General features: G+C 33.2%; 1 protein-coding gene across 3 annotated transcripts; it reads left to right on the forward strand.

Moving 5' to 3' along the window:
- Positions 1-267: 267 nt before the first annotated feature.
- LOC106457094 (vesicle transport protein GOT1B-like) lies at positions 268-26,632 on the forward strand. 3 transcript variants are annotated; one of them, XR_001290678.2, is made up of 5 exons: positions 268-469; positions 12,864-12,955; positions 14,531-14,709; positions 19,174-19,255; positions 25,635-26,632. XR_001290678.2 is itself a non-coding variant. In XM_022382907.1 (5 exons), the coding sequence occupies exons 1-5, from the start codon at positions 423-425 to the stop codon at positions 25,654-25,656; spliced, it is 417 nt and encodes a 138-aa protein (XP_022238615.1). In that variant the 5' UTR covers positions 268-422; the 3' UTR covers positions 25,657-26,632. The 3 variants fall into 3 exon arrangements, 2 of the variants coding, with proteins under 2 accessions (XP_022238615.1, XP_013771932.1); XM_022382907.1 differs by having other exon boundaries at positions 268-447; positions 25,618-26,632; XM_013916478.2 differs by having other exon boundaries at positions 268-447.
- Positions 26,633-26,856: the final 224 nt, after the last annotated feature.

Genomic DNA, 26,856 nt, shown 5'->3' on the forward strand with positions numbered 1-26,856 from the left:
ATATTTATATCTATAAAATTATTCTTCGCTATTCTAAAAACTACAGTTGATTTTAACAGATTGTTCTGAAGGGATGTTATATTAATTAAGTACAGAATCAAAACTTTCATTGCTGTGATTTATTCCTCTATCACTTCTTCCTTTTTCATTTATAAAGTACTACATAACAAATAAACAAAGTTTAATTGAGAATAAACACACTGTTGGTGACGTAACATCATATACACTACCGATTTAATTTTAACTATAATATTTATGTGATTTTATGTCAAAATGGTAAGGGTGCACTGGCCGTTAAACATGGCTGTGCCATAAATAAATAAATTATACGATGCTGTTACTCACGTAAATTTTGTGTGTAATGGTAAGTTAATAACGTGCGATAAAGTTTGGAAAATTCGCTACTGGTCAAATTCACCAAAATGCTGGAAATAACTGATTTTCAAAGTAAGTTTACCCAAATCAAGAGGTAAGTGGGTAAGGACAAACGTACGTTGCTATGTCGTTCTAACTTTAACAGTCTAAGCCTAACCGTAATTTATTTTTTTAAAAAAGATATTATCGTGAAAAATAGTTTTACTTTTATACTATATATATATAAATGATAAAGAGTTTTCTTGATATTAGTATGTAAATTGTAAGTACATAGGTTTTGAATGAAACTCGAGGTAGGGTTGCAACCTAGGCCCGGGACATTATTAATAATGATATTATTATTATATTTTTTATAGTATAAACTGTAAATGTAATTTATAAATACAAGTTCAGTAGTACCTTCTCCCCCCGTCTCCTAGTTTATAGAACGCAAATTGGCATGATTTGGTGTGTAAACACCTATCTAGCATTTTTTCCCCATGGAGGAAGAAAATGTATTGTCAATAAAAAAAAGAAAAAAGAATATAAACACGAAGAAGACCTATATTTCAAAGGTCTTTATAAATATACATTAAATGACTATGTATACTTCAAAGTTCAATATATAGGCTCACAATTGAAATATGTATACCATATATAAAAATGCCCCTATAGGCTATAGCCATAAAAAACAAACACTGTAAGATAGGCAAAAGTAACAGTTCATGTTTTTCTTTTGAATATATGTATATATATATATATAACACAGTAGCCTAAATGAGTAAATGTTACTGTTACAGCCTCTATCTCATTGCTCTAATGTTACTTTACCTAAAGATTGGTACTGGTAGTTCAATATATATATATATATAATACATTCTATTAATAAAAGATAGTCACTGATAAATTCTCTATCATTTATTAATCTGCATAAGCTGTTTCATTCACAAATCTGTTGGTGTTTATTGTATCTTGTAGTTTCCATAAACTTCACAACTACCCCGGAGACCATTTAAGTGCTAATGACATATAAATTTCTACACTTAGGTGAGGTCAAAGAAACATCTCCCCGATACATATTGAACCAATTGTATCATAGGGAATGTTCATTTTGCCATTCTATTACTAAAGACTAGTAAAAGTACAGGCCTACTGTTAGTACTCAGTTACCATACTTGCATATAAATATTTCTGACTTTGCTGCAGTTAACACACAAGTTTCATGTTGTATTCCTTTAACACATTTTGCATGACACTTACATTATTATTACTATTTTACACAAAATTTGAGAATGCTAATATTCTTTGCTGTAAGTTACATTTTCATACAGAGTTAGCAAAGCTGTTGAAAATTGAGTTTCAGCATTTATAAGTCTGTGGGATAGGTATATCACAGTCTAACTATTGGACTGGTTAGATAGTTAGATGGCTTTTAGTGTAAAATGTAAACAAAATAATATTAGAAGTTCTGAACAGTGGAAAAACAGTTAGTGCTATTAAATGAGCAGACTAGTAATTGTTAACTAGTGACCTATACAATGAAATTATAACCTCTTTAGAATTGTATTCACTATTTTTGTGAATATAACCAAAAATCCTATTTGCTTTACCATTAGCAACAGCACTTTGCTTTGGTGACTTAAGAGACTGATCAACTAGAACACCAAGATTCTTTTTTTTTTCATAACACTGAAAGGTTAATTTCATCAAAATTATATTCATAATTCAAATTATTATATCCTACAAGTATTACCTGGTATTTATTGTAATTCAAGACAATCTGTCATTTATTTGTCCAATTCACCAAATCATCTAAATTCCTTTGTAAAGCAGCAGAAACTTCCTCTCAGCCAAAAACTTTAATATGATCAGCAAATTTAAATAGTTTATTGACCATTCCTTCATCTATATCATTGATGTAAATCAAGAAGAGCAAAGATCCTAACACTGAGCCCTGAGGTACTCCATTTGTGACATTAATCTAGTTTGACTGAATTTCATACATAATAATTAAAGAGCTTGTGTATGTGTGACTGCCATAGCTCAAAGAGGAAAGAACCTAGAGATATGAAACTTTGCACTCATACTAAGGGGATTCTGAGGGTGTGCACCTGGATATTTTTTAGATTAGACTCAACAAATCTTTGGCCAATTTTTTTGCCCCATAGACCTTAAGCCCAACAGACAAATCAGTTAAAGAATTGGTGCATTTGGATAGCTATAGAAGTAATTAAGATAATGCAGATGTTTGACTGGTACATCGAGGCCTCTGTGAATCATGAGGGGACCTTAGAAACCTGTAGCAGAACGGTGGTATTTTATGCTAGTTTATAATAACCCTCTGCTTTCTTCCTTCCAGACAGTTTTCTGTCCAGTGAGCCATCCTATCTCCCACACCTAAAGATAATTTTTTAAACAAGCATTTTATGTGTCACCTTATCTAACGCTTTTTGAAAATCCAGATACACAAAATCCACACCAATACCATCATCTACATAAGCATTAACATCTCCATAGAATGTCAAAAGATAGGTGAGCCAAGATTTTCCTTAACTGAATCTATGCTGACTATCCATCAACATTTTAAACTTTCTTAAATTGCTTTGCAAAGCATGAAAAGAGGCCTTAATTGTTTTTACCTTTGTGTTGTTTCCCTCTTATTATTTTATGCTACTTCCTCAAATTTAAATTGATCGATTGCTGATAAGTTATTGAATTGGTACACTTGCAGTAATATAACACAAATATTTATGTTTGTTTTTTTACACTGAAATTTAAATGTAAACAGTTTAGACTGAGATGAAGTTTAGCTACACTTCTTATAATAGATTACTTTCAGATGTGGAGATGTAACAGGATTTGAAGAATTCAAGTAAGGGTGTGATGAGTACTTTGGATGTCAGGACTAGATATAGGCTTATGGGTATTTGATAAAATTAATAAAACATACAAAGTGGACCAAAGCATCCTTGTTGCCCCTCAAAGTTTATGTAAAGACATATTTATGTATTGTTAGAAAATTACATTTATTAGGACACTGTATAAATATCATATGAAAAAAAAAGAAAATTTGGAAGTGTGTTTTTGGGGTTAAATTTATTTTATGACCTTGAGAAGGCACAATTAAAGTTAATTTAATCTGTAGGTTTTAGAATAGTAACAAATAACACAGGCTTGTGAATTTAAAGTTCATAAAAGTTGTTTTGGTTTTAATAACAGTTCTTACATAATTCAGCTATGCAGATTTTGGAAATATTATTCCTTTGTTTCTATCACATAAGAATTTTTCTACAAATTGGGAAGAAAAACAACTCTTACTGAGATCAAACTATTATTTCGTTTACCACAATGAAAATTTTTATTATTATGTTTGGGTTCTAGAATTATCGATAAGACCCTCATGTCATGATTTGTCTAGAAAAATCTATAGCCATTGGTTGTCACCATTTTAAGCATAACAAAATGTGACCCAATTTCTGTGAAAATGATTCATTTATGTAAAAGTACATAAGACATTTTGTGAAAAATCTGTATCTGATGGAGAAAAATGGAAATCATTTTTGAATTCACCATACGGGAATTACTGTAGAACATGAAAAACTTCAATACAATAAAACTATCGCAGGCCTGTGTTATTGATCTACCAAAAGTTAAAAGGTCATACTGGAGACAGACACTAGGTAAATAATCACAAGCACATACTTAATGAAGTGTATTTAACGTGTGTTGTAAATAAAGTTTACACCTACATTAAGACACAAATATTATTTCCTGCTCTATTCTTAAGCAACCTCGGGTATTTTAAAGTTAGGGTTGGATTAAAGCATATGTTGGAGGTTCCTGGTATTAAATTTAGATGTAAAATAATCATACGATTATATAATAAGAGGCCTTTAATCACATCTTATGCTATTATTATTTTTGATTATTCTACCAGTCAGTTGATTTTCCTGAAAATAATGAACTTATTGAAATTGTGTTTCCAATTACTAATGTTTTTTCGTTATTCCAACAAACAAGAGGCCTTTAATCACATCTTATTGCTATTATTATTTTTGATTATTCTACCAGTAGTTGATTTTCCTGAAAATAATGAACTTATTGAAATTGTGTTTCCAATTACTAATGTTTTTGGTTATTCCAATAATTAATTGATAGAAATTATGATTTAATTGTATGTCACAAAAATAATAAATTTATAGAAATTAGGTTTTTTTTAATTGCTGTTTGTTTATTGTTAAGCACAAACTAAATAAACTTTACTTTGCCCACTTTTTGCCTTGTAAGTTTTTTTTCCTTTAGTTTGTTTAGCTTTGGGGATTTTGGAGAGGGGGAGTCATGATTTGAGGATCTCAGGTTTTATTCCAATTGCCACCAAACTTGCTTGCCCAGTCTATGTTATGCCAAAGCTACTAAGACTGTCTTCCATTGTTACCCATTTTGAACTGTTGATAAGATGGAATGCAGCTGGCTGGCAACTTCCGTTGTCAGAGTGTTTTTTCTTTAATTGTACATAACATGGATAGAGGAACCCTGTATTAATCAATTACTTGAATGTAACCAATTAATAGAGTCATTGATTGCTTGATTCGCAAATACCACTAATTGTCCAGCTCTATTGTTGATTATTATAACTATTCAAGTAATCAAAATATTACCATTATATTTGTTTGTTGTTAAACATAAAGCCAAACAGCTGTCAATGTTCTGTATACTACAGATATTAAAACTTATTGCCATTATAATTATCTTTTTAGCCATTTCATTAAAAAAAATTAGTTAGTTGAATGATCCCAAAGATTAATTGATTAGTAGAATCCAACCAATCGCCCAGCTACAATCATTGAATTTTTTTTTATTATTTGATAAATAATAATTGTGGCATGAACCATCTGATATGTAATATAAGTACCAACCTTAAAAAAATTTGTTTATTTATAATCATTTAAGCACTGGAACAAGAGGTTTATTCTTTTTCTGCTTGTTATTTCTGACAACATGAACTTCAAGATTAATTAATCAAAAGATTATGTATTTTAATCCTGTTATTATGTTTGTTTTACCTTTTAACTTAAATTCTTGGTACTATCTAAATTCATAATTTTCATCAACTATGATTGTTGATCATGTTACTTCTTATCAGATACCTGAGTTTATGTATAATTAGGACTTCAAACATTGTCATTGTATATAAATGTGTGAAAACTTTTTTGTGTAAATCTATTATCAGGGGAGAATTATAGGTTTGAAGTGTTTTATGAAGGAGTTAATGGAAAACACTAATTACTGCTATGTATATGGAATATATTGAAAATTAAACACAGTAGGATTAGTCAATATAAAGAATAAAAAGCTGGTTTTTACTACAGATTAATTCAGTTTTGTATTTGTTCCCTTTTGGTGAAATACAATGCTAAACAAAATACAGCAACAGTAAGAAAAGTTAAAACAATGAAATTTATGTGAGATCAGATTAGGAATCATAATTATAACGTAGATCAATGCACTCTTATTCTGGTAATGATAATACCTGTTTAATGTTGCCTAGAGAATATTGGTTGGTATTTATCTAAAAATCACAAAGTGTAATCATAGAAAGTATCATGACAAAAACCATACAATAGTAATTGTAATGTATTAATATTCATGTAAAAAACAAATAAACCTTAGCAATACGAAACTCAGAAGAATCAGAATAACTTCAAAGACAAGTATTGAAAACAGTTATACTTAGAGAATAATAGAATCATTATAAGGATTGTTATGGAAAGTAACATATAGACAGCAAGGGACAACTTATTCTCTCAAGGCTGTTCCTGATACCAACCCTTGAAAGAAATAAAAATATAAACCCATGCTATAATTTTCAGGAAATTATCAATTCCCCTTTTGAACTCGTATAAAACATTAAACTCAACTACTGCCAATGGCATCTTATTCCATAAGTCAACCATTCTACTAGGAAGAAAAAAGCTGTTTTAACTGGAGCCTAGCCTGGCCTTTCCAAATCTTAAACTTGTGTTCTCTCATAATATTAAATATTATCTTTAGAACAGTTGAGTACTTGGTGACAATCCCAACGAATGCAGGGCCAGGTGCTAACCTTTCATATGAAGACGAGATGGCTTGCTGGAGATAGAAGAAAGCTTCTTTACCAATGGCTTTCTGACTGGGTAATGTCTTATTGGCTCCCCATTTTTTGCTTATCCTAGCTACCCCATATGATACTTTATTTTCTAGCCATCTCATTCCTTTTGAATGTCAATAAATACCTTCCATTGTACTGCTTCAACCTTGCTAGTGCAGAAGAGGTTGATATCCTGCCAGTAGAGTTGTGTCAGATATGAGAAAGGGGTTGTTCATGTGAACTTTTCAGCTCTTCATTTAGTTTTACCTCAGCATGGCCTGGCACATATATCCAGGTGATGGTCTAACCATGCATTTGCTTTGTTTTCTGCAATCCATCAGGCGATCAACCAGTCTGAGTTTTATGCAGTATTGTCTGTGAGGCAGTCAGAAGTATTATGTTAGTGGCACTGTCTATTTATGGTTCATTGCTTTCAGTAAATCAAAGGAGAGCTTGCTTTATGGCTTCAAGCACCATCTTTGTGCTGCATTTGGGTAGCTTGACCACTCCACCAGCCTTATGCAAAATGTTGATGCTATGTGAGATTATGAATACCCAACCTGTTCTCTCACTGTCTTTGGTTTAGGAAACATCAGATGACCATCCACAAAGTCTTTAAATAGGTACTGACTTACTTTTTCTTCTTCATCTTCTGCACAATTTCTATATTTTCTGTCTAGTCTGACTCCTGCAGATTCCAGTGCCAGTTTGTTCCACATGGGGAAACCTAAGATCTGGTGGTGACAAATTTTCTTTGTGGTGGTTGTATAGCATCTATCCACCCATGACTGTCTCCTGAGGTGCCTTTTAAGCAATTTCATGCTTGAATGGAATCAGTGGGGTTGTTGTTGAGTTAGAATGTCCCAGTTGAAACAGGCAATGGATTGATGATGGAATACATGTTTTTTAAACTGCAATGCATTAGTGAAAAATTTTGCTTTCAAACAGTGTTCTGTGATGCTGCTGAGGCATATGAAGTGTGATAAGGTTTTGATAGGGGTGGCTGAAATACATTTTGTGACCAGTCATAAACAAGTGTTTTCTTTCTTTTTAATCTTATTTATCTATGTAACACTCTTACTGATCATTGACAATGCCTAATCCAAAATAGAATGGATAAGACTTTGGTGAAACATAAGCAGGTGACATTCTTCAGCTGTGTTTCCTGCTGTAACTTTCAGTGCATTGATGCCTTTGATAGCTCTAGTTAATGTGGCTGGTGAAGTTTAGTTGTTTGTCCAAGATTACCCTCAGATGCTTTTGTTCCAGAAGGACAGCAGTGCATGCAATGGATGATTTTGGCTTGTCCTCATCAGCATATCTGTTGTTGAGTATGCAGAACATGGCTGTTATTGCATCATTTTATCACTTTGCTAAGGGATTGTTGCATCTTGTTTCTGATTTAAACTTTGGTAAAGCCTCTTCTTTATATCAGAATGTTGTCATCAAGGATTAGCATACAGCATCTGGTTGGACTGTCACAGCAGGGTAGATCCATGATGTACACGTTGAAAAGGACTGGTGAGATTGGTGATCTATGAGGCAGACCATTGTTGATGATGATCCAATCTAGTTTCCAGTTTCTGTACTTCATGATACATCTTCCAGTTGTTAATGCAGCTACAACCCAACCTTTTCAGAATATAGCACAAATAATATAGCAGGACTTAAAACAAAGCATTCATAGGCCTTTAGCCATTTAATCCCCAGGATAATCTTGTGTAGGCTTCAATAAGATCACCTCTTACCTTTGTTTTTTCTCAAGAGAAAATAAGTTAAGAGATCTTAACCTGTTGCCATAAGATAACTATTTCATCAATGGAATCATCTTATCTCTCCTTTGGACCCTTTCTAATAAGACAATATTCTTCCTTGGCTAGGAAGACCAACACTGTTCACAGTATTCCGAAATGAGACCTAGCTATTGATTTGTGTATTGAGATAATTACCTCTTTTAACTTTAAATCATTATGTTTATAAATACATCCTAAAATTCTATCAGCATTGTTACCAGCAACAAAGTACTGCCTCAATGGCTTTATCATCTACTATGTTCTCCTTAATATCTTAAGTGAGCCAGTTACATTTCATCTTCCTTGTTATCCTTTTTCTCGTTTTTAGGGATATGTCTATCTTAAATTAAAAGCTCTTGTTTATTTTTTTAAATTACTAAATCTGTACCACATCACCTTTTAATTCATCATCCCAGTTCACTAATGATAAATCTTGTCTCAAAACCGCAAAAGGGACTTTCTGAATGTTAGGAACTAAAATTTCATTTTTTCTTATCTCAACATGTAGTAAGACATCAAACCTAATTATGCAGTGAACACTTTAAACAATATTTCCCCAACTCCAACTCTTGCAACCATGTCCTATTAGTGGTTAACAATAAATCTAAGATTACATGTTCTCTGGTTGGATCTGAAATCATTTGGTATAGAGAACCATCTTGAATAACTTTGAGGAACCCTTCTCCCCAGCTACTTGTCTCCATACCTTAATCAGTGTGTTTAAAATCAAAGTCGCCTATAATGATTGCATATTAATTTCAACTCTGATTTCTGTACAATTTCCCATTGACATCATCTGCTGATCTGGTGAGTTATAACAGCTTCAAGTTAAAAACTTTATACCTTTATAACCTCTGACTATAACCCATATATATTCTACTGCTTAACTAACAGCTACTATGCCCCTTTATAACCTCTGATTATAACCCATGTATATTCTACTGCTTGACTAATAGCTACTCCACCCCCTTTATAACCTCTGATTATAACCCATATATATTCTACCGCTTGACTTACAGCTACTCTACCCCCTTTATAACCTCTGATTATAACCCATATATATTCTACTACTTGACTAGTAGCTACTCCATCCCCATTTATATTTTCTGATTATAATTCATATATATTCTACTGCTTGACTAATAGCTACTCCACCCCACCCCCCGTATATTCTCTGATTATAACGCATATATATTCTAATGCTTGAGTAATAGCTACTCCAGCCCGCCTTATAACCCATATATATTCTACTGCTTGACTAATAGCTACTCAATCCCCTTTTATAAACTCTGATTATAACCCCTTTATCTTCTACTGCTTAATTAACAGCTACTCCATCCCCCTTTATAACCTCTGATTATAACCCATATATATTCTAATGCTTGACTAATAGCTACTCCATCCCCCTGTATAACCTCTGATTATAACCCATGTATATTCTACTGCTTAATTAACAGCTACTCCAACCCTTTATAACTTCTGATTATAACCCATATATATTCTACAACTTAACTAATAGCTACTCCACCCCGTTTATAATCTCTGATTATAACCCATATATATTCTATTGCTTGACTACTAGCTACTCCATCCCCCCTTTATAACTTCTGATTAATAACCCATATATATTCTACTATTTTACTAATAGCTACTCCATCCTCCTTTATAACCTCTGATTATAACCCATATTTATTCTGCCGCTTGACTAACAGCTACTCCACCCCCTTTATAATCTCTGAATATAACCCATATATATTCTACTGCTTAACTAACAGCTACTCCACCCCACCACCTTATAATCTCTGATTATAACCCACATATATTATAATGCTTGACTAATAGCTACTCCTCCCACCTTTATAACCTCTGATTAGAACCCATATATATTCTACTGCTTAACTAACATCTACTCCACCACTTATAAATCTCTGATTATAACCCATATATATTATACCACTTGACTAACAGCTACTCCACCCCTTTTTATAATCTCTGATTATAACCCATATATATTCTACTGCTTGACTAGTAGGTATACCATCCCCCTTTATAACTCCTGATTATAACCCATATATATTCTACTTGTTCACTAATAGCTACTCCAGCCAGCCTTATAACCTCTGATTATAACCCATATATATTCCACTGCTTGACTAATAGCTACTCGAACCCCCCTTATAACCTCTGATTATAACCCATATATGTTCTACCGCTTGACTTACAGCTACTCAACCCCCTTTATAACCTCTGATTATAACCCATATATATTCTAATGCTTGACTAATAGTTACTCCACCCATTTTATAACCTTTGATTATAACCCATATATATATTCTACCGCTTAACTAATAGCTACTTAACCCCCCTTTATAACCTCTGATTATAACCCATATATATTCTAATGCTTGACTAATAGTTACTCCACCCATTTTATAACCTTTGATTATAACCCATATATATATTCTACCGTTTGACTAACAGCTACTCCACCCTCCCTTTTAATCTCTGATTATAACCCATTAATATTCTACTGTTTGACTAACAGCTACTCCATCCCACTTTATAACCTCTGATTATAACCCATATATATATATTCTACAGCTTAACTAACAGTTACTCCAACCCTTTATAACCTCTGATTATAACCCATATAGATTCTAACTTTTGATTAACAGCTACTCCATCCCCCTTCTTTTAGAGTACCATTATCAAACAATTTTAATTTGAAATTTCTTAATAATTCATATTTTAGTATTCCTCATATCTAATCAATTATCAGTAAATCCTATTATATCACAGTCTTCCATTTCAGTTTGGATCCTGAAATCTTCCATTTTGTTACTGATACTTCTAACATTACAGTAACAGCAACTAAGCTTATCCTTAAATCTAATGGATTTTAAGAGTACTGCTAAACATATAATATTCTAAATATTTTTCCAATCTCCTCATTACCCTATATATCCTGTAATATTAATCAGTTTATTTCCAAACTCCATCATCAATGTGCAAGTTTAGTTTAAATTATATTCGTACCTGATAATCAAAAATATGTATATAATTGATACTTGAAACTGTCGGTACTTGGTGGAACTTTGTAATCACTGAATTGAGGAAAAACAAAAGAATTGTACATTTTGTAAATACTTGATTAATTATCGGGTACAGACTGAAATGTTTTGTAGCAGGTTTTATATGTATGTTGAAACAAAGAACTGGAAGTGACCTTGACATTCACCTAGAGTCAAGTGGGGTAAGAATTGGGGAGGAACTTAAGTTGGTTTGATTTTTTAGAACTTTTTCTGGATTTATTTTTAAGACATCTATTTATTTCTAAATTTCTAAAAACAAACTTATAGTGACACCATCATACATGCTTCTTCAAGACATCCAATATTTCACAAACTTGCCATGTTCCATAGTTTGTTACACAGACTTATCACTGTACCCTTGTCATCTGAAGATTATGAAACTGAATTTTCAACTATAAAACAAATTTTTGTTAACAATGGTTATACAACAAAGTTAATTAACAATTTGGTGTTTAAAAAATTGACAGCCATAAATTTAAAATCAATATATCCACATATTGTACCAAATTACAGCTAAAAGAGAATGAAATGGTTTAAGATGATCTACATTGGAAAACTTTCTCACAAAATATATAACGCACTGAACAAAGAAATCTACATACTGTTCTTCTACTGTAAAAACAAACTAGGAAAAATGTTGTGCAACAACAAAGAAAGAATTGAAAAGTACAGCAACAGTGGTGTTTACCAATTAATGCGTCAAGACTGCAATAGTGTATATATAGGTCAAACAGGACGTTCCATAGAAACGAGAATTAAAGAACATTCTATAAGCTGGAAATTAAGGAAAATGGATTCAACCTTTGCATCCCACCTTATTGAAACTAAACACCAATTTGATCCAGAAAAAAAAATTCAAAATTTTACATAACTGGGAAAAAGTAATAAAACCAGACAGTCGGGAAATTTTAGAAATAAATAGATGTCTTAAAAATAAATCCAGAAAAAGTTCTAAAGAACCAAACCAACTTAAGCTCATCTCCAATCTACTTTACTCTAGGTAAATGTCAAGATCACTTCTGGTTCTTTGTTTCAACATATATATAAACCCTGCTATAAAACATTTCAGCCTGTACCTGATGATGTCTTTATTAGTGAAACTATGGTCGTAATTAATGAAGTATTTACAAAATGTACAATTGTTTTGTTTTTTCTCAATTCTGTAAAAATACGTATAATAAATAAGAGAAAAATAATAAGTATGTATATATATGTTAATTGTTTGTCCATAACAGATCAAGATGTTGCCATATATTGATAAACTATAATTTCAAAACTATCAGTTTTTATACAATTTTATACTTTCAACAGTACTTAATTGACTATTAGAAATAATATAAAAATATAATTTAAGATCCTTAATGCTGAAGAGTGTTAAGTTTTTCCATTTTGTTAATGCTAGTTCTTTGTATAGATTCATTATATTCTGTAGTATGTGCAGTACTTTTGAATAAAGCTACAGTAATTATGATTTATGTCTTTGTTGTTATTTTTTAGAAATTGGCATTGGTCTAACAGGATTTGGTGTTGCTTTTCTCTTTCTGGGGGTAATATTTGTTTTTAATAAAGGACTTTTGGCCATTGGAAACGTAAGTCAAGTCATAATGAAAATAAAATAGTGATAGAGAGAGAGAAATTAGTGGTATTTAAACACCAAGAATTATGATGATAAAAAAACTTAAGACCAAATCTTTAATTGAATGATAACTGTAGTGTTTCAAATCTTCAAAGGAATTTTTCACAAGACTTTAAATGGTTACAAAATTTTAATTTTTAAAGTTTTTTGTATTTAATCTTTATACACCTTGTTTTGTTATGTCCAAGTTTAGATGTGCCAGTGTATCAGTCAGTTTTTCTGTGTGATTATTAAATTCAGATCCTTTTGTATAAACATACATATATATTGTTGGTTTTTGTAATGCTTTTCTTTTCTTCATTTCCGTCTTTGTTTTGTTTTTATGTATGGTAAAGTATGTTTATGTTAGTCTGTTTTTTTACATATAGTTTAGTATGTTTACGTAATCTCTGTTTGTTTTTTTGCGTGTAGTTAAGTATGTGTACGTTAGTCTGTTCTTTTACATATAATTCAGTATGTTTACATTAGTCTGTTGTTGTTTTTACATATAGTTAAGTATATTTACATTAATCTGCTTTTGTTTTGTTTTTACATATAGTTTTGTATATTTATGTTAGTTTCTGTTTTGTTACATATAGTTAAGTATGTTTAAGATAATCTTTTTTTTACATATAGTTAAGTATGTTTACATTAGTCTCTTCTTTTTTTACATATAGTATAGTATGTTTACGTTAGTCTGTTTTTTATGTATAGTTACATATGTTTACGTTAGTCTGTTTTTATGTGTAGTTACGTATGTCTACGTTAGTCTCTGATGTTTTTTTTTTACATACAGTTTGGTATGTTTATGCTAGTCTCTGTTTGTTTATTTTTTAATTTCGTAGGTGGATGAGAGAGTGAGTGTGTATTTAGTTTTCCAATTGTATTCTGAATTTATGTATTCCTGTCAGTTGAATGTTATGCTTTGCTATTTTAGTGTTGTTCGATAGTACTCATATTAATTCTCTCTCTGTTGTGATGATGCCTCTTTGTTATTTTGTCCTGTTGATCGTTGAACTGTCGTTTTCTCACTGACTTTGAGAGTTCTACATTTGTTATCTGGTTATTAATCTTTTTATTCATTTGTGCCCCATATTACTTTTAATTATATCATTCTATTACTATGGCAAGTTATCACTTAGTAGTATTTTTCTGTTTTTTTTTCTTGATTGAATAATAAAACAGTTTCGTATATTATTTATACATGTTAAGCATAGGATTACATAACCTAACAGTTTGTTATATCTCTTTTCTTTCTCAGTTCGTACAAGCCTAAATTTTTTATGTTGGGACTGTGTGCATATGAGGCTTCAGCTCATTTTTTTTTCTTTACATATTTTAATTCTTCTACTTCAATCAGGATTATAATATAAAGATTTTGATAAAGTTGTTGTGTTAATAGAATCTTTTATGTGATGTACATGTACATTGTATGAAGTCCTAATTACTAATGAAGTTCTTTTTATTTTCTACTCCTACAAGACTTTCTTGCAAAGAGTAATTAAGTAAGTCCTACCATCTTATGATATTTTTCTTTTCTTTTCTTTAGATATTGTTCCTTTCTGGAATTGCTTTTGTTATTGGCTATGAAAGAACATTCCGATTTTTCTTTCAACAACATAAACTAAAAGGAACTGTGGCCTTTTTTGGGGGAATATTTTTAGTATTATTTGGTTGGCCCCTTGTAGGAATATTAATAGAAACCTATGGATTCATTTTGCTTTTCAGGTATGTATTGTATTAATTTCTGGTTAGTCATTTTTCGAGGTGTAGCGCAGGAAGTAATAAGCAGATTTATGTTGACATATGATAAGCAATTTTCAAAGACATACAAGATATATTTCAAAAGCAACAACATCTTGTTTTTTCACTTTATTTAAGTAATGTTAACATGTTAATCTGAGCACACTTTTTGTTCTCACTTGATAATTTTAAGTTTGGCTAATTTTTATCAAAACATTTATCTGACTTCATGCAAAACCCTCAACTACTTTTAAGATAGTGTTATGTAGTGAATGTTTTGTCCCATTTGACTTATAAGCAAGAAATAATAAGTTAAAGAACTTATGAGTAAAAAAATATAAATAAGGATGTGCTATAATATGTCAACCACCCTACATTTGCCTTATCCAGTACTGATGAAGCCTTTTGTGCAATATTAAGGTTCATTGGGTCACCTGTGATATGACAGATATAATAGTGGTCTAGGTAATACTCATATCATCAGTTTTCTTCAGAGTAGACAACACCTACTCTAAAAGTATATATACTGTAAGATTCTCAGCTTTCTTAAGCTTGTCAGAGATATTCTGCTCATCTCTTTTTTCTCTTTTCTCAAGTCTTTAAAAATGCGAAACTCATCGTCTTTATTTATTACTTTATAAAAGTCCATTATAATAGGATTATATGTTTTAAATTGGCTTGTATAACCTGTTTAACCCCAACTGGACGGGTCATGTGTCAAAAGCCATGTCATCACGTTGACTGGCATTCAAACTTTTATTGAACTATTATTTTATGAATCTATGTCAATAAGTTTGGTATAAAATTGTAGATTATAATTCAAATTTTAGTATTACATGTTAGTTAATTTATTAATTTAAAAGTAAATATTAAAAAACACAGCTAAACATCGATTTTTGTGTGTCACGTGGTATGTTGAATGGAACACTGGTTCAGATTAGATGTTTGTGATGTCAAAATACAAAATATATAGTTTAGTACAAATTAGGAACTCAAACTACCATTATTGACAAGCTAAATATAAAATAAGAATATCTTATCTTTTCTATTTGCTAAGATATTGCTCCTGTACTGAATCTAACACAATACTGAATCTAACACTGTATTATACAAAATACTAGTCCACTAAAACACAGCCAAGACAGGTCACTTTGTAAAGACTAAAGGTCAGTTATATATTATTGGATATGGTAACATGAGAGCACATGCACCTCATCATTGTAACTTCTGTATTGTCAGCCAGGCACGGCTGGAAGGTCAATATAATAAATATATATAAATATATAACGTTATGAGATTGAAACTATTTAAACTAAAAATTTGTGTTTTTGTGTTACAATTTGTTGTCATTCTAGAACAAAAAGATAATAATTTATAGATTTTTTTCTTAATTTTTAAATGAGGTTACAAAGTCAGTAATATCGAACCAACCCTTACAGAAATACACTAGTGAAAATAACAAGTAAAATATAGTTTTTGTTTACAAAAAATTGATATTATCTGTAGATTATAAAGATTTTGCATGTGATATTTGAAAATGTTCTAATGCATTAAAGTATTTTTAATCTTAAAATCAAAATTGCTTTGCATGTTGGATAGTCAACATTATGAAAGAATAAGGTTTACGAGAAAATCTTTAATTAAAAAATCTTAATACTTAATTTAAAAACCTGATATTTTGTGTATGAAAACCTTGTAATGTTTACCAATAACCTGCAAAATTTTGTAAAGATATATATACATTATCAAAAATCATAGCATAATTACTTTCATGGTTACGAGCTGGGTGGTTTCCATCCAGCCCGTAATGGAAGGGTTAAGTTTACATTAGTAGTTACCACTTACACAACACACTTTCTCTACACACAGAAAAATCCTTTCTACTTCAGCATGTAACTATGGCATTATGATTCACATCATAATACACGATACCTGAAAAGAAGAAACTTGAGTGACATTTTTCTTTATGTATATATTACATGTAGACATAAAGTCTCACATAATACATACATTCGTGTTTCAGTCTAGTTTCTTATTTGGCCATCTGTACTAGTGAATATGGTTATTAAACGTGTGTTGTTTTTTTGTTTGTTTGCTAGTAGCATTTAGGTTTTTGTTATATGTACTAGTTCTCATGTGTTTAAAGTTAGTTTTGTAAAAGTGCCAAATTTACTCTTAAATGCAATGAGATACAATTCTATGAAATCATGGAACTTCTGTATTGGTCATAGTTTCCTCATAATTCACTTGCTTACTACAGATGGTTAATCCCATAATAAGAATGATGTTCTGAGTTCCATGCTGCCTTTGGAAATACATTGTGTGGAATCTGATAGATGGCCATAAATATGCATTAGTGCCTAACAATCTAGTTTCAATTGTAGCAAACTTCTGTAAAGCATGGTGAGGTCAGTTTTAGACAATTTGTCTTAACAGACATTTGAAAGACCCTTCATCATAGAGGGACATAAGCTTCCAAGGCCACATCTAACACACAATAAAATAAAATAAAATCTAAGGACAACAAGGGACCTATTAGTCCATTTAAGCTGTCCCATTCATGAAAAAAGACATGCTCAAAAACCCATTCCAAAAGCCAAATCATCCTGGTAGAAAAATAAAACTGTCTTAACTGAAACTTACTCCAACTTTGCCATTTGCATTCCCTCGTCCTACCATTCTCACCATTATATATGAAAAAATATAATGCATCAACTCTGTCAGTTTTCTTGAACATCTCAATCAGATATACTCTTTTTTTTTTTTTAAGGAGAAAACCTTTCCATTCCAAGTATTGTCATAGTAGCTCTCCTTCGAACCCTTTCCAACAATTCAATGTCCTTCCTAAGGTAAGAAGCAAACCAAATGCACAAAAGTTTATAAATGTGCATTCAGGTGGCTTCTGTACATGTACACTGAAAATAATTCTGTAGACTTCGCAGTTTATCCTGATGTAGCCATATCCTCTTGGAATCCTGATCACACAGTGCAGAAATTTAACTTTGCATAAATCATTTTCTCCTGACAGTAACTAGAATTCATCCTCTGCTTTATTGTGTACTTCATGAAGTTTACATTTCTTGTTGCAAGAAAAACCTGCAGCAGTGATAAGTTCTAATCTCTTTACATTTGGTTTTCCATGTTTAAAAGCTCTTATCACCTCATGGTCATTAGCAAATTGCCTGTTTATTATTGTAGTTATTCACTACACACACAATAAAATCTTGTCCGGTGTTGGATAAACATCTATTTATGTGCAAAGTATTTTGTACAGTTTGTCTTTCTTTCACCATTTTCTCTGTTGCTTTCTTTATAGCAGCAGTGTTTGCATGTGGTGGGAAGATGTTCTATTATGGATATGCTGATCATCCATTGCCAAAGCCATTCACTGTTATAAATGTTCTTTGAAATTGGTGTTTCTTAGGCTTTGAATCTCTTGACTCTCTTCTTATCTAAGAACAGCCTGTAATATATACGTAGCCATGAAACTCTTTGTGGTGACATTGTTCATGAATTCATTATTAGCCAAATGTACAAGTTTGTAACGTGTGACTTGTATAATATAGTTTACTTCTGTGGCAACATGGCACTGCATTAAAATGTGTAATTAATTTTACATAAAATCAACCAGTATTGATTTGATGAAATTGTTTTGTAGATTATAATTTGTCTTTAGGCATCATAAAATAAACTATGTGAAAAGAAGTATACCTAATACATTATGTTCCTTTATTAGGATCACTCATTCTACATGTACTGTGAATATATATGAATAAATAATAGTTTCATTAGTCCATTGGAGAAATAGAAGTTTGTTATTAAAGTTTTCAACATAATTTTATGATGTGCACATGTGAATATTTTAGTATTACTCTTAATATTGTTACATTACCTGGTCTCCTATGTTTTTATTTTATAAATGTATTTCTTTACTCTGTATATTACTGCATACAAACAAGCTGTACTTGTGCAGGGACCCTGAAAGTGTTCTGTTTCAAGAGTAAATAAAACAAAACTAGGAGTAGCAAATATTTGTATTTCTTGCTTTTGAAGTTTATTTGTTATGGTTTGTTTTAACTCCATAATTCTTCTCATGATTCATGGTATGTGCACATCTTACTGAAGTCACGGCAGTACTAATTGTAAAGTTAGGTTTCCTTGTGTGACTCATTTTTGTGTCTACTCACTAACTGACAAACAACACACTACTGTATAGTGGTGTGAGTGGTTAAAACAGGTGACCCCTTCAGGCAGCCTTTGGCCCCTTTTTCGGGAAATAACTTAAAGAAATGTGTAAAATACATGAAAATGAGTTTATACTTCATGTGAAATTACAATTTAATATAGAGAATAAACCACATTTGTTAAAAAAAAGGAAACATCTTACCAGATGTGAAGTACATGTTGAATTATTAATAAAGAACAATTTTTTACTTCTTTATTTTGTAGTGGCTTCTTCCCAGTGGCATTAAATTTCTTGCAGAGAATTCCTGTTTTGGGGGCTTTACTCTCTTTACCGTACATAAGCAAGGTATGTGTAAGACATTTCTCATTTAAGGATAGTAAGATTTAAAAAAATCATAACAGAAAAAATGTATAACAATAAAATTTAATTTGCTTCCAAAAGTGATAAATCCTATTCCACCATTAGCTAGCTTAACAGATACTTACAAAACTATGTTTTCCAAAATGATACCTCACCTTTCACACAGAGTAAATTTTTTCCTCTTGAGCTCATGCATTCTGCAAAAGAGATTTCGAACAGCATTGGATGATGACATCATCATGAAGCACAAACCCTCCACCAATAGGAGTATGACACATTTCCTTGTGCAATGACTCCCTCTACATTCAAGTTTGGGAATCCTTATTCTCTTCCTTGGCACTGTGTTGCACAGATGTATTTTGAGTTTTCTGAGATTTTTAATGTTTTTTCAAAGTTTTTTGGAATTTTTCAAATTTCAATTTTTACCTGATTGAGTTTATTGAATTAAACATGAACTGACAATTTAATATGAATATTTCTAAAGCTGATGTGAGGGAATAATCTCCTCAAACAGAATAAATTAATACCATTTTGGCTGGAAGTTCTTTTGAGGTGGAAGACGTAATGGCCATCTTCCATCGTGTGGAAGGGTCATTATGCAGCCAGTATCCTCTGCACCTGTCCATTTCATTCACTTTTCTGTTCCAATTTTGTACCTGGAACTAATGAGGATGAATTTGAGCACCAACTTCCACTTTCAGGTTTGTATTGTGTACTACTGTACCTAATGTACCTCAGACTCCCTTTGACTTCTTCACCTTATTTTTCTCATGTATGTACAATTATTTCTCTTACTCCATTTTATTTTGATGCTTCCTGTTTGTTTTTGCATAAGCCTTTCCTTGTGATTTCTTTATATTTTCTCCCTCTCTTATTATATTGGTACATGCTAATTCTTTATGGCTGACCTTCTCTATCACAGTTTTATGCTTTGTTCTCCTTTTTAATCATTTGCATTTCCTTTTCATGGACTCCCAGTCTTAGGAGTCATCTTTGATAGTTTGAAGGGTCGGATTCGTTGCCTGCTATTTCCCTTTCTAAACTTCGTTTTTCCATCCTTTAAATTTTTTACTCCCCTTCCTCAGTGCCTCTCCCTTCACTTTATGTCCATTGCCCTGCTGTTGTCTCCTCGTGACCTTTCTTGGGAACTTAGATCTTTCTTTTGTTTTGCTCTTGTGGCCCATTCCATCTCCTTTACCATTTGTTTTCTACTCTAGTTCCTCTGTTCTTGGAATCTTTTGGAAATGGTACACTTCTATCTCAAGTCTGTCTCCTTTCCACCTTTCTTTAGGACCTTCGTTTTGCCCTTTCTCTTCATCTATATAAATTTGGTGGTGTTCCTGATTTTCTGGTCTCCCAGGCTTCAACTGCTAACTGTTAAAGTTCCTTCACATCTTTGAGTTTCCTGATTCTCCAAACCTCAACCCACCAGTTCTGTATCTTGTCCTGGCCTTTCTTTCACTCCATGTCCTTTATTCTGTATACCATCCATTCTTCATTTATTGTCCCACTTCCATCTGTTGTCTTACTTGCCGACCCAATTGTTGGTGGTCGCCCGGTCTTTTTCTATCTTCCCCTTTGGTCCCCACCAGCTCTCTTTCACTTCCCATGTGATCCTGCTTACCTTCAACATCTTGGAGACAATGTTGAAATTGTGGAAGTATTAACCCATCCTGTGGGTTCACAGCCCTCTCTTGATTTCTCTCCTACCTTTCTGTTCTCACCGTGAAGATTGGAGACTAGTATCTGATTATTGACCACTCTTCCCTCTATTGTTCCTTAGTCATCACATAATGTCAGATTGTGAATTTCTCTCACTGTTGGTGATTTCAGCCTGTGGATGACTATGGTCTATGTTTCAGATGCATTTCTCCACATTCCAATCACCCCATTCGCATTCTGTTTTCTCCTATTCATCCACATGGGTCATATTTCCAGTTCTGTGTCTTTCTGTTTAGTGTAGCATTGGTCCCCTTGTATTCTCATTCACATTATGCAGGCATTTGCCTGACTTCTTCATGTTCAGGGTCTACAGTCCATTTTATGTTGATGACAAGTTTCTCCTCGCCTGTTCCTATGCATAATCCTCCCAACTTCATTTCCCTTTGTTTTTGTAACTCTGATCTTTTTGGGATGGCCTGTCAATTTTCTTCATCCTTCCTCACCCGGACACTAGTTCTCATTCATCTGGTGACTCCCTTCAACTTGTATCGGCTGTGTTCAACCTTCTGCCATTTGCATACTAGACTTTTAATGTCCAGTTACCTTGTTTTTTACCTTGCATTTACTTTCTGTACTTGGGGTACTTTCTCTATGGGGCACCATGGCTCACCTGGGACTTCTCCTTCCATTTATGTGTCCCCTTTAGTGGATGTAGTATGACCAATGAAACCTTTTCTTTCCACCTCTCTTCTTCACTTTTGGAGGTTCTTGCTTGGTGACTAGACCTTTCTACCACCATCTCTGGTCTTCTCTTTCCTCTTTCCAATCCAGACCATCAATTATTTATGGATGCTTTTCTCTCAACATGGGGTACACCTCTGAATGATGATCTGACTTTGGGCTCATGGTCCCTGGAAGGGTGTTCTCTACTTATCAGGCCTTCAAGCATGCTGTCCATTAGTCATCCGTACAAATCTTTCCCCTCCTTATGAATCGATTAGTTCTGATTCATTTGGTCAGATCCACTGTCTTGTCTCATGTCAACTGCCAAGGGGACACATACTCCAAATCTCCCTGCTTCTTGACTTTGGACCTTCTCATTTATGCTAATTCCATTTTGACGAGTTTCATAACTGGTCATATTCCCGGTTCACAGAACAATGCTGCAGTCTGTCTTTGTTGACGAGACCATACCTTACTCACAGAATGGTGCATCCACTCACACGTCATAAGCCAAACTAAGAACACTGGTCTTGGACCTCAGTTTATAAATCAGCAGAAACTCCTTGATACTGAAAATTTGTACTTTATTGGTCTTAGTCATTATCTTAACTTTGAATTGACAGGTACATCACATTCACTTATGGCATAACTGAAAATATTAGACTTTACTAAAGGCTTAGCAAAAGAATGTTCTTTTATACAAGTTATTAATTTTCTTTTGGTAGAACCAATATAACCCTGCTGACAGCAAGGACAAGTAAATTTATATACAATAAAAGAACACTGCAAAATTCAAATTTGGTCTTTAAGTATAAAAATTAACTAAGGTGATAATTAGGCTTAAAAATGCACCTCAACCATATCTGCAGGTATACATTTGCAGTCTTCTTTTGCTGTGTATATATTGGTTATATTAGTTCTACCAAAAGAAAATTAAGAATTCGTATAACAGAACATGCTAACACTAGGTTGTTAGTTAAGCCTAAAATATTTAGACACACCTTAAATGTATGTGATACACCTGTCAATTCTAATTTGTTTAAGATCCTGGCTAGGGGCAATGATGAAAAGTCTGTATCAAGGAGTTTCTGCTAATTTATAAACTGAGGTATGAAGTTAGGGTTCTCAGTTTGGCTTATAACTTACTGGTAAACTTTTAAACTGTAACACACATTTCCATTAACCTACTCACAATTTATTACTCTGCAGAAAAATGCCACACCCCTTAAAACCTCTTCCTCTCTCTGGTCTCCTGTGTCTCATTCCTTAGCTCTAGCTGTTTGTGCTTTCAATCAGGTCTAGTACCATCATTTTCTTAGACATGTCCTTTTCTCAGCCTACTCCCTTCGATTGTTACTCTGGTTTAAACACCCCTTGCAGGATCCTATTGGTGGTCCCTCACTGGTAATCCCAACCTTAGCTTTTCTAATCCATATTCTCTCATCCATGCTCACTTCTTTCCCTTTCCTACAAACCATCCTTCATCTTCAATGTAGGATTTGTCTGGTCCTCTGGTCCTCAAACCATACCATCTTATTGTGTACCCTCCTATTGTCTCAATTTAGGCACTCTTCATCCTCTTCTGGGTACCACAGTACATGATGTTCATTTCTCTGTTGGCCTCCCCTTCAACATTTCCCCTCTGACCACCTTGCTTTATAATATATTCCCTCCTCTTTTGCATCTTTTCTACCATTTCTTGTCTATCTCCTTTACAAGCTATCTGGCAGCATTTCTACCACCTTCCATTTATCCCAGTGTCACAAGATAATTTCTTAACTTTTCCTTTCTACCCTTTTCTATTTCTTCTTTATCCACAGACCCCAACACCCTCCTCTTAGCCTGACTGGTATCTCACTGTGGTTCTCCAAGCTTTTACCTTAGTCCCTCTCGATCCTATAAAAACTTGTTTGATGTATCATCTCTTCCTGAACACTTCCTCCTTGTATGTAGTCACAGTCATTTTAGCCTTCCAATCACAGTCCCTTTCATTCCTTGGGTCCCCTCCTATACCTGGGTTCTCTCTCCTTCCACCCTTCAGAATGGATCTGTCTGATCATCTGTTCAGTCTGTATCTCCTTGGGGTGGATGGACGTAAACTCTTAGAGTCTCTTCTCACCAGATTCACCACCTTCCACTTTCCCTGGCTACTTATTTTCACCAACTTTTTTATGCTATTCTCCAGGCTGACATTTAAACTATCACTCACCTCTTCATCACAAACTATCTGCTCCACCTGGTTTTCTTGTCTCTTCAGGTATTTCACTTTCTCCTACAGCCCTTCTCCAATCCTCTCTCCTTATCTATGGGCAGATGAGTGTACAAAATTTTGTTTTTACCTTGCAATCACTAAGGATCCCACTAAGTAGTCAATGTTGCCTTCCAGGGTATACTTACCCAAAATATGCATCAGGCCAGGATAGCAGAAATCACTTTTTCTATACATCCTGGCTCTACAAGCACCCACTGTGAGATGGGGTGCTCTACAAGACCACTTGAGGTTTCCATGTGGTATCTCTTATGAATATCTACTCCAGGATGTACCTATTCGATGGACTTTCATGGAAAAATCTGTGCCAGAGTGATGTTTCTGATACTTCTCTGGATAGTGTTGCTGGCTTTTAAGAATAGGGTTTCACGGTCACCTGCTGCACGGTCTCCAGTCAAAGATCTTTCTGGACTGAGAGACCGATGGAGATCTGGACACATTTTCTGGGTCTCCCCTTCTCTTTGAGTGGAGCACAGGAGACCCTTACCACTTACCAACTACCATCTGCTGGGGTGGTGGACCATGAAGAATCCTCATCGATTGGGATCTAACTGCTGGGGTTAGAACAAGGGGTCTCTCTATGATGAGAAGTGGGGTTGGGGTGATACTGGAATATAGTGCGAGCCACTCCATATTTGTAACTGTGATGCATCACAATCTATAAGTGGACCAATGGTGCCATTCTCACTTGTCCATTCCACATCATACTCCCACAGCCAGTGGGTGGCCCATAGAGACTGACAGTAGAGTTGAGGTGAACACTTCATATGCACCAGTGATCTATCACTTACAACATACTTTACTCCCACAGCAAGCCAGGGGCCTGTAATGAATGATGGTTAAGTAGAGGTTTATGTAAGTGTTCATACAGACACGATTCCATTCAGTGCCCTCCTTCCACAGCTGTGGAACCTATAGAGTCTGATGGGAAAGGAAGTGAGCACGGATACTTATCACAAGTGCTCTTCACCCACAGATGGTTTGGACCTGTTGAGTTTGATGTTAGAGGAGGTGATCACACAAGGTACAGTCTGAATGTGCCCCAGACTCAATACACATGTCAGCTGCCAGACAGCTTCTGTGCAAGTTCTTGGATGGCCATGTACCTATTCTTCCCGTCCTTGTGACACACATCTGGTTTTCCTGCTTCTTCTATTTTGCTACACAGACAAAGAATATACCCTGCATGAGATAAGATGTGGTATTCCAAAGGTGTTCTCCTATGGAGCCCCTGCCATCAGGTGTCACACCCCATGAGCTTCTTTTGGACACTTTCTGAAGAGTGCTTACCTACGTAATATTTGCACCAGTCCCTCCACCTTCTCAGTGTGAGGTTCTAGCTATTCTATATGTGTAGGTGAGGTATCAGTTTGGAAGTTAACATTTTTGTATTTCCGATAGATACTGACCTCCACACATGTTAGATAGATAGATAAACATGTTGTTTCAAAAGTTTTGTTGTTCTTGTTCCTGCTTTCCCAAAAAGGTGGGAACCACTGTTCTAGGTTATGATATAGATGTTTAGAGCTCATTTGTGAGCATTGTTTCAAAAGTAGATATATATACACTACTCTGTAAGCTAGCAATAATAATTCTGTGTTCACGTCAAAATTAAATTAAACCTAAAAAATTTTAAAATACAGTGATATTGAATAAGTTTTTTTCACATGGGTTGACTTATGACATAAACTAGGTTTCCTGTCTTTTTAGATTGTGGACAGGTAGGAGGTAATCCTAGCAGGTCAATGGTGTGAAAGGCCACCGGGTACAAGTTAGTAGAAAAAAATTATAACAAATAACACATAGCAAGAGTGTTATGATGGATTGGTGTATTTGTCCCCTTCTGAAGTTGAACGTATTCACAAAGAACTGTTTATAAACTATATTTACTTGCATACTTTCATTCAAAGTAAATTATGTAACCCAACCTTTATATTCTAAATGTAAAAGTTTAAATTAATATAGGAAATTTAGAAATTAATGCAGATGTAATTTTTTGGAAGATTGTAACTAAGTTTTCATTAGTTAATGCATTATTATAAAACTTTTTTTTATAAAAAATTACCAAAAATTTATAAAATTACACCTTCCTTATCTGTAAAGGTCAAAAGTGAATTCACCAGTCATTGTAGCAAACCATCTTATATAGCTGTGTAAAAAGCCTCTTGTAACAAGGTAACGTTATTTGTAGAAATTGTTACCCTGTGATGATTTTAACCTTCATGTAATCACCATCACATTTTACTCTGTTGGAAAAAGTTATGTGCAAGTGTTAACTATCTTTGATAATGAAATTTGTATCTTTTGCTTTGGAAAACAGTATTTTGTTTCCTCCTGTCCAAATTTCAGGATGAAAGATAAATTTCTGATGTAGATAAAAGACATGAGGTAAAAAAATATCCTATTCAGTACTCTCAACTGAAATTTAATGATGACTTTTCAAAGTATGAACTATTATTTGATGTTTTCAAAATTTCATACAAAATGGTGTCAGCTAGAGCGAGTTACCTCATTCACAGAATATATAAATAGAAAAATGGATTTTAAAGTTTCTGCTGACAATATACTTCAGTGGTGAAAACTCCTTTTCATTGTTATTGTTTATATTATTTCTTATTTCTGTGATTGAAATTCCTGTTATCAGTTCACTGGAAAAAAGATAATAATCTAAGTTTTATTGAAAAAAATTAAAAACTTATTTCAAATCACATGTGGATTTCTTATCTTTTGTAACCAGAAATAAACATTTTTTTTTTCCCTTCCAAGCTTGTACATGATATAAAAAACATCTTGCTTGGAAACATAACACACAAAATGTTTACTTCATTTCATCATATGTTTTGTAATGATGAAAAATAAATAATAATTTTCCTTCTAATCTTGTTATATTGATTCCATAAATATCTGATACATAAACATTACAGTATGCCCA

Source organism: Limulus polyphemus, unplaced genomic scaffold (assembly GCF_000517525.1).
Source record: "Limulus polyphemus unplaced genomic scaffold, Limulus_polyphemus-2.1.2 Scaffold291, whole genome shotgun sequence".
In the NCBI taxonomy this organism is placed as follows: Eukaryota; Metazoa; Arthropoda; class Merostomata; order Xiphosura; family Limulidae; genus Limulus; species Limulus polyphemus.

Excerpts from the sequence above, each read along its gene's own strand:
- LOC106457094 (XM_022382907.1), top strand. The coding sequence starts at position 423 with ATGCTGGAAATAACTGATTTTCAAA. Across the intron at positions 448-12,863 it reads GGAAATAACTGATTTTCAAA|AAATTGGCATTGGTCTAACA; the intron begins GTAAGTTTACCC and ends GTTATTTTTTAG. Across the intron at positions 12,956-14,530 it reads GACTTTTGGCCATTGGAAAC|ATATTGTTCCTTTCTGGAAT; the intron begins GTAAGTCAAGTC and ends TCTTTTCTTTAG.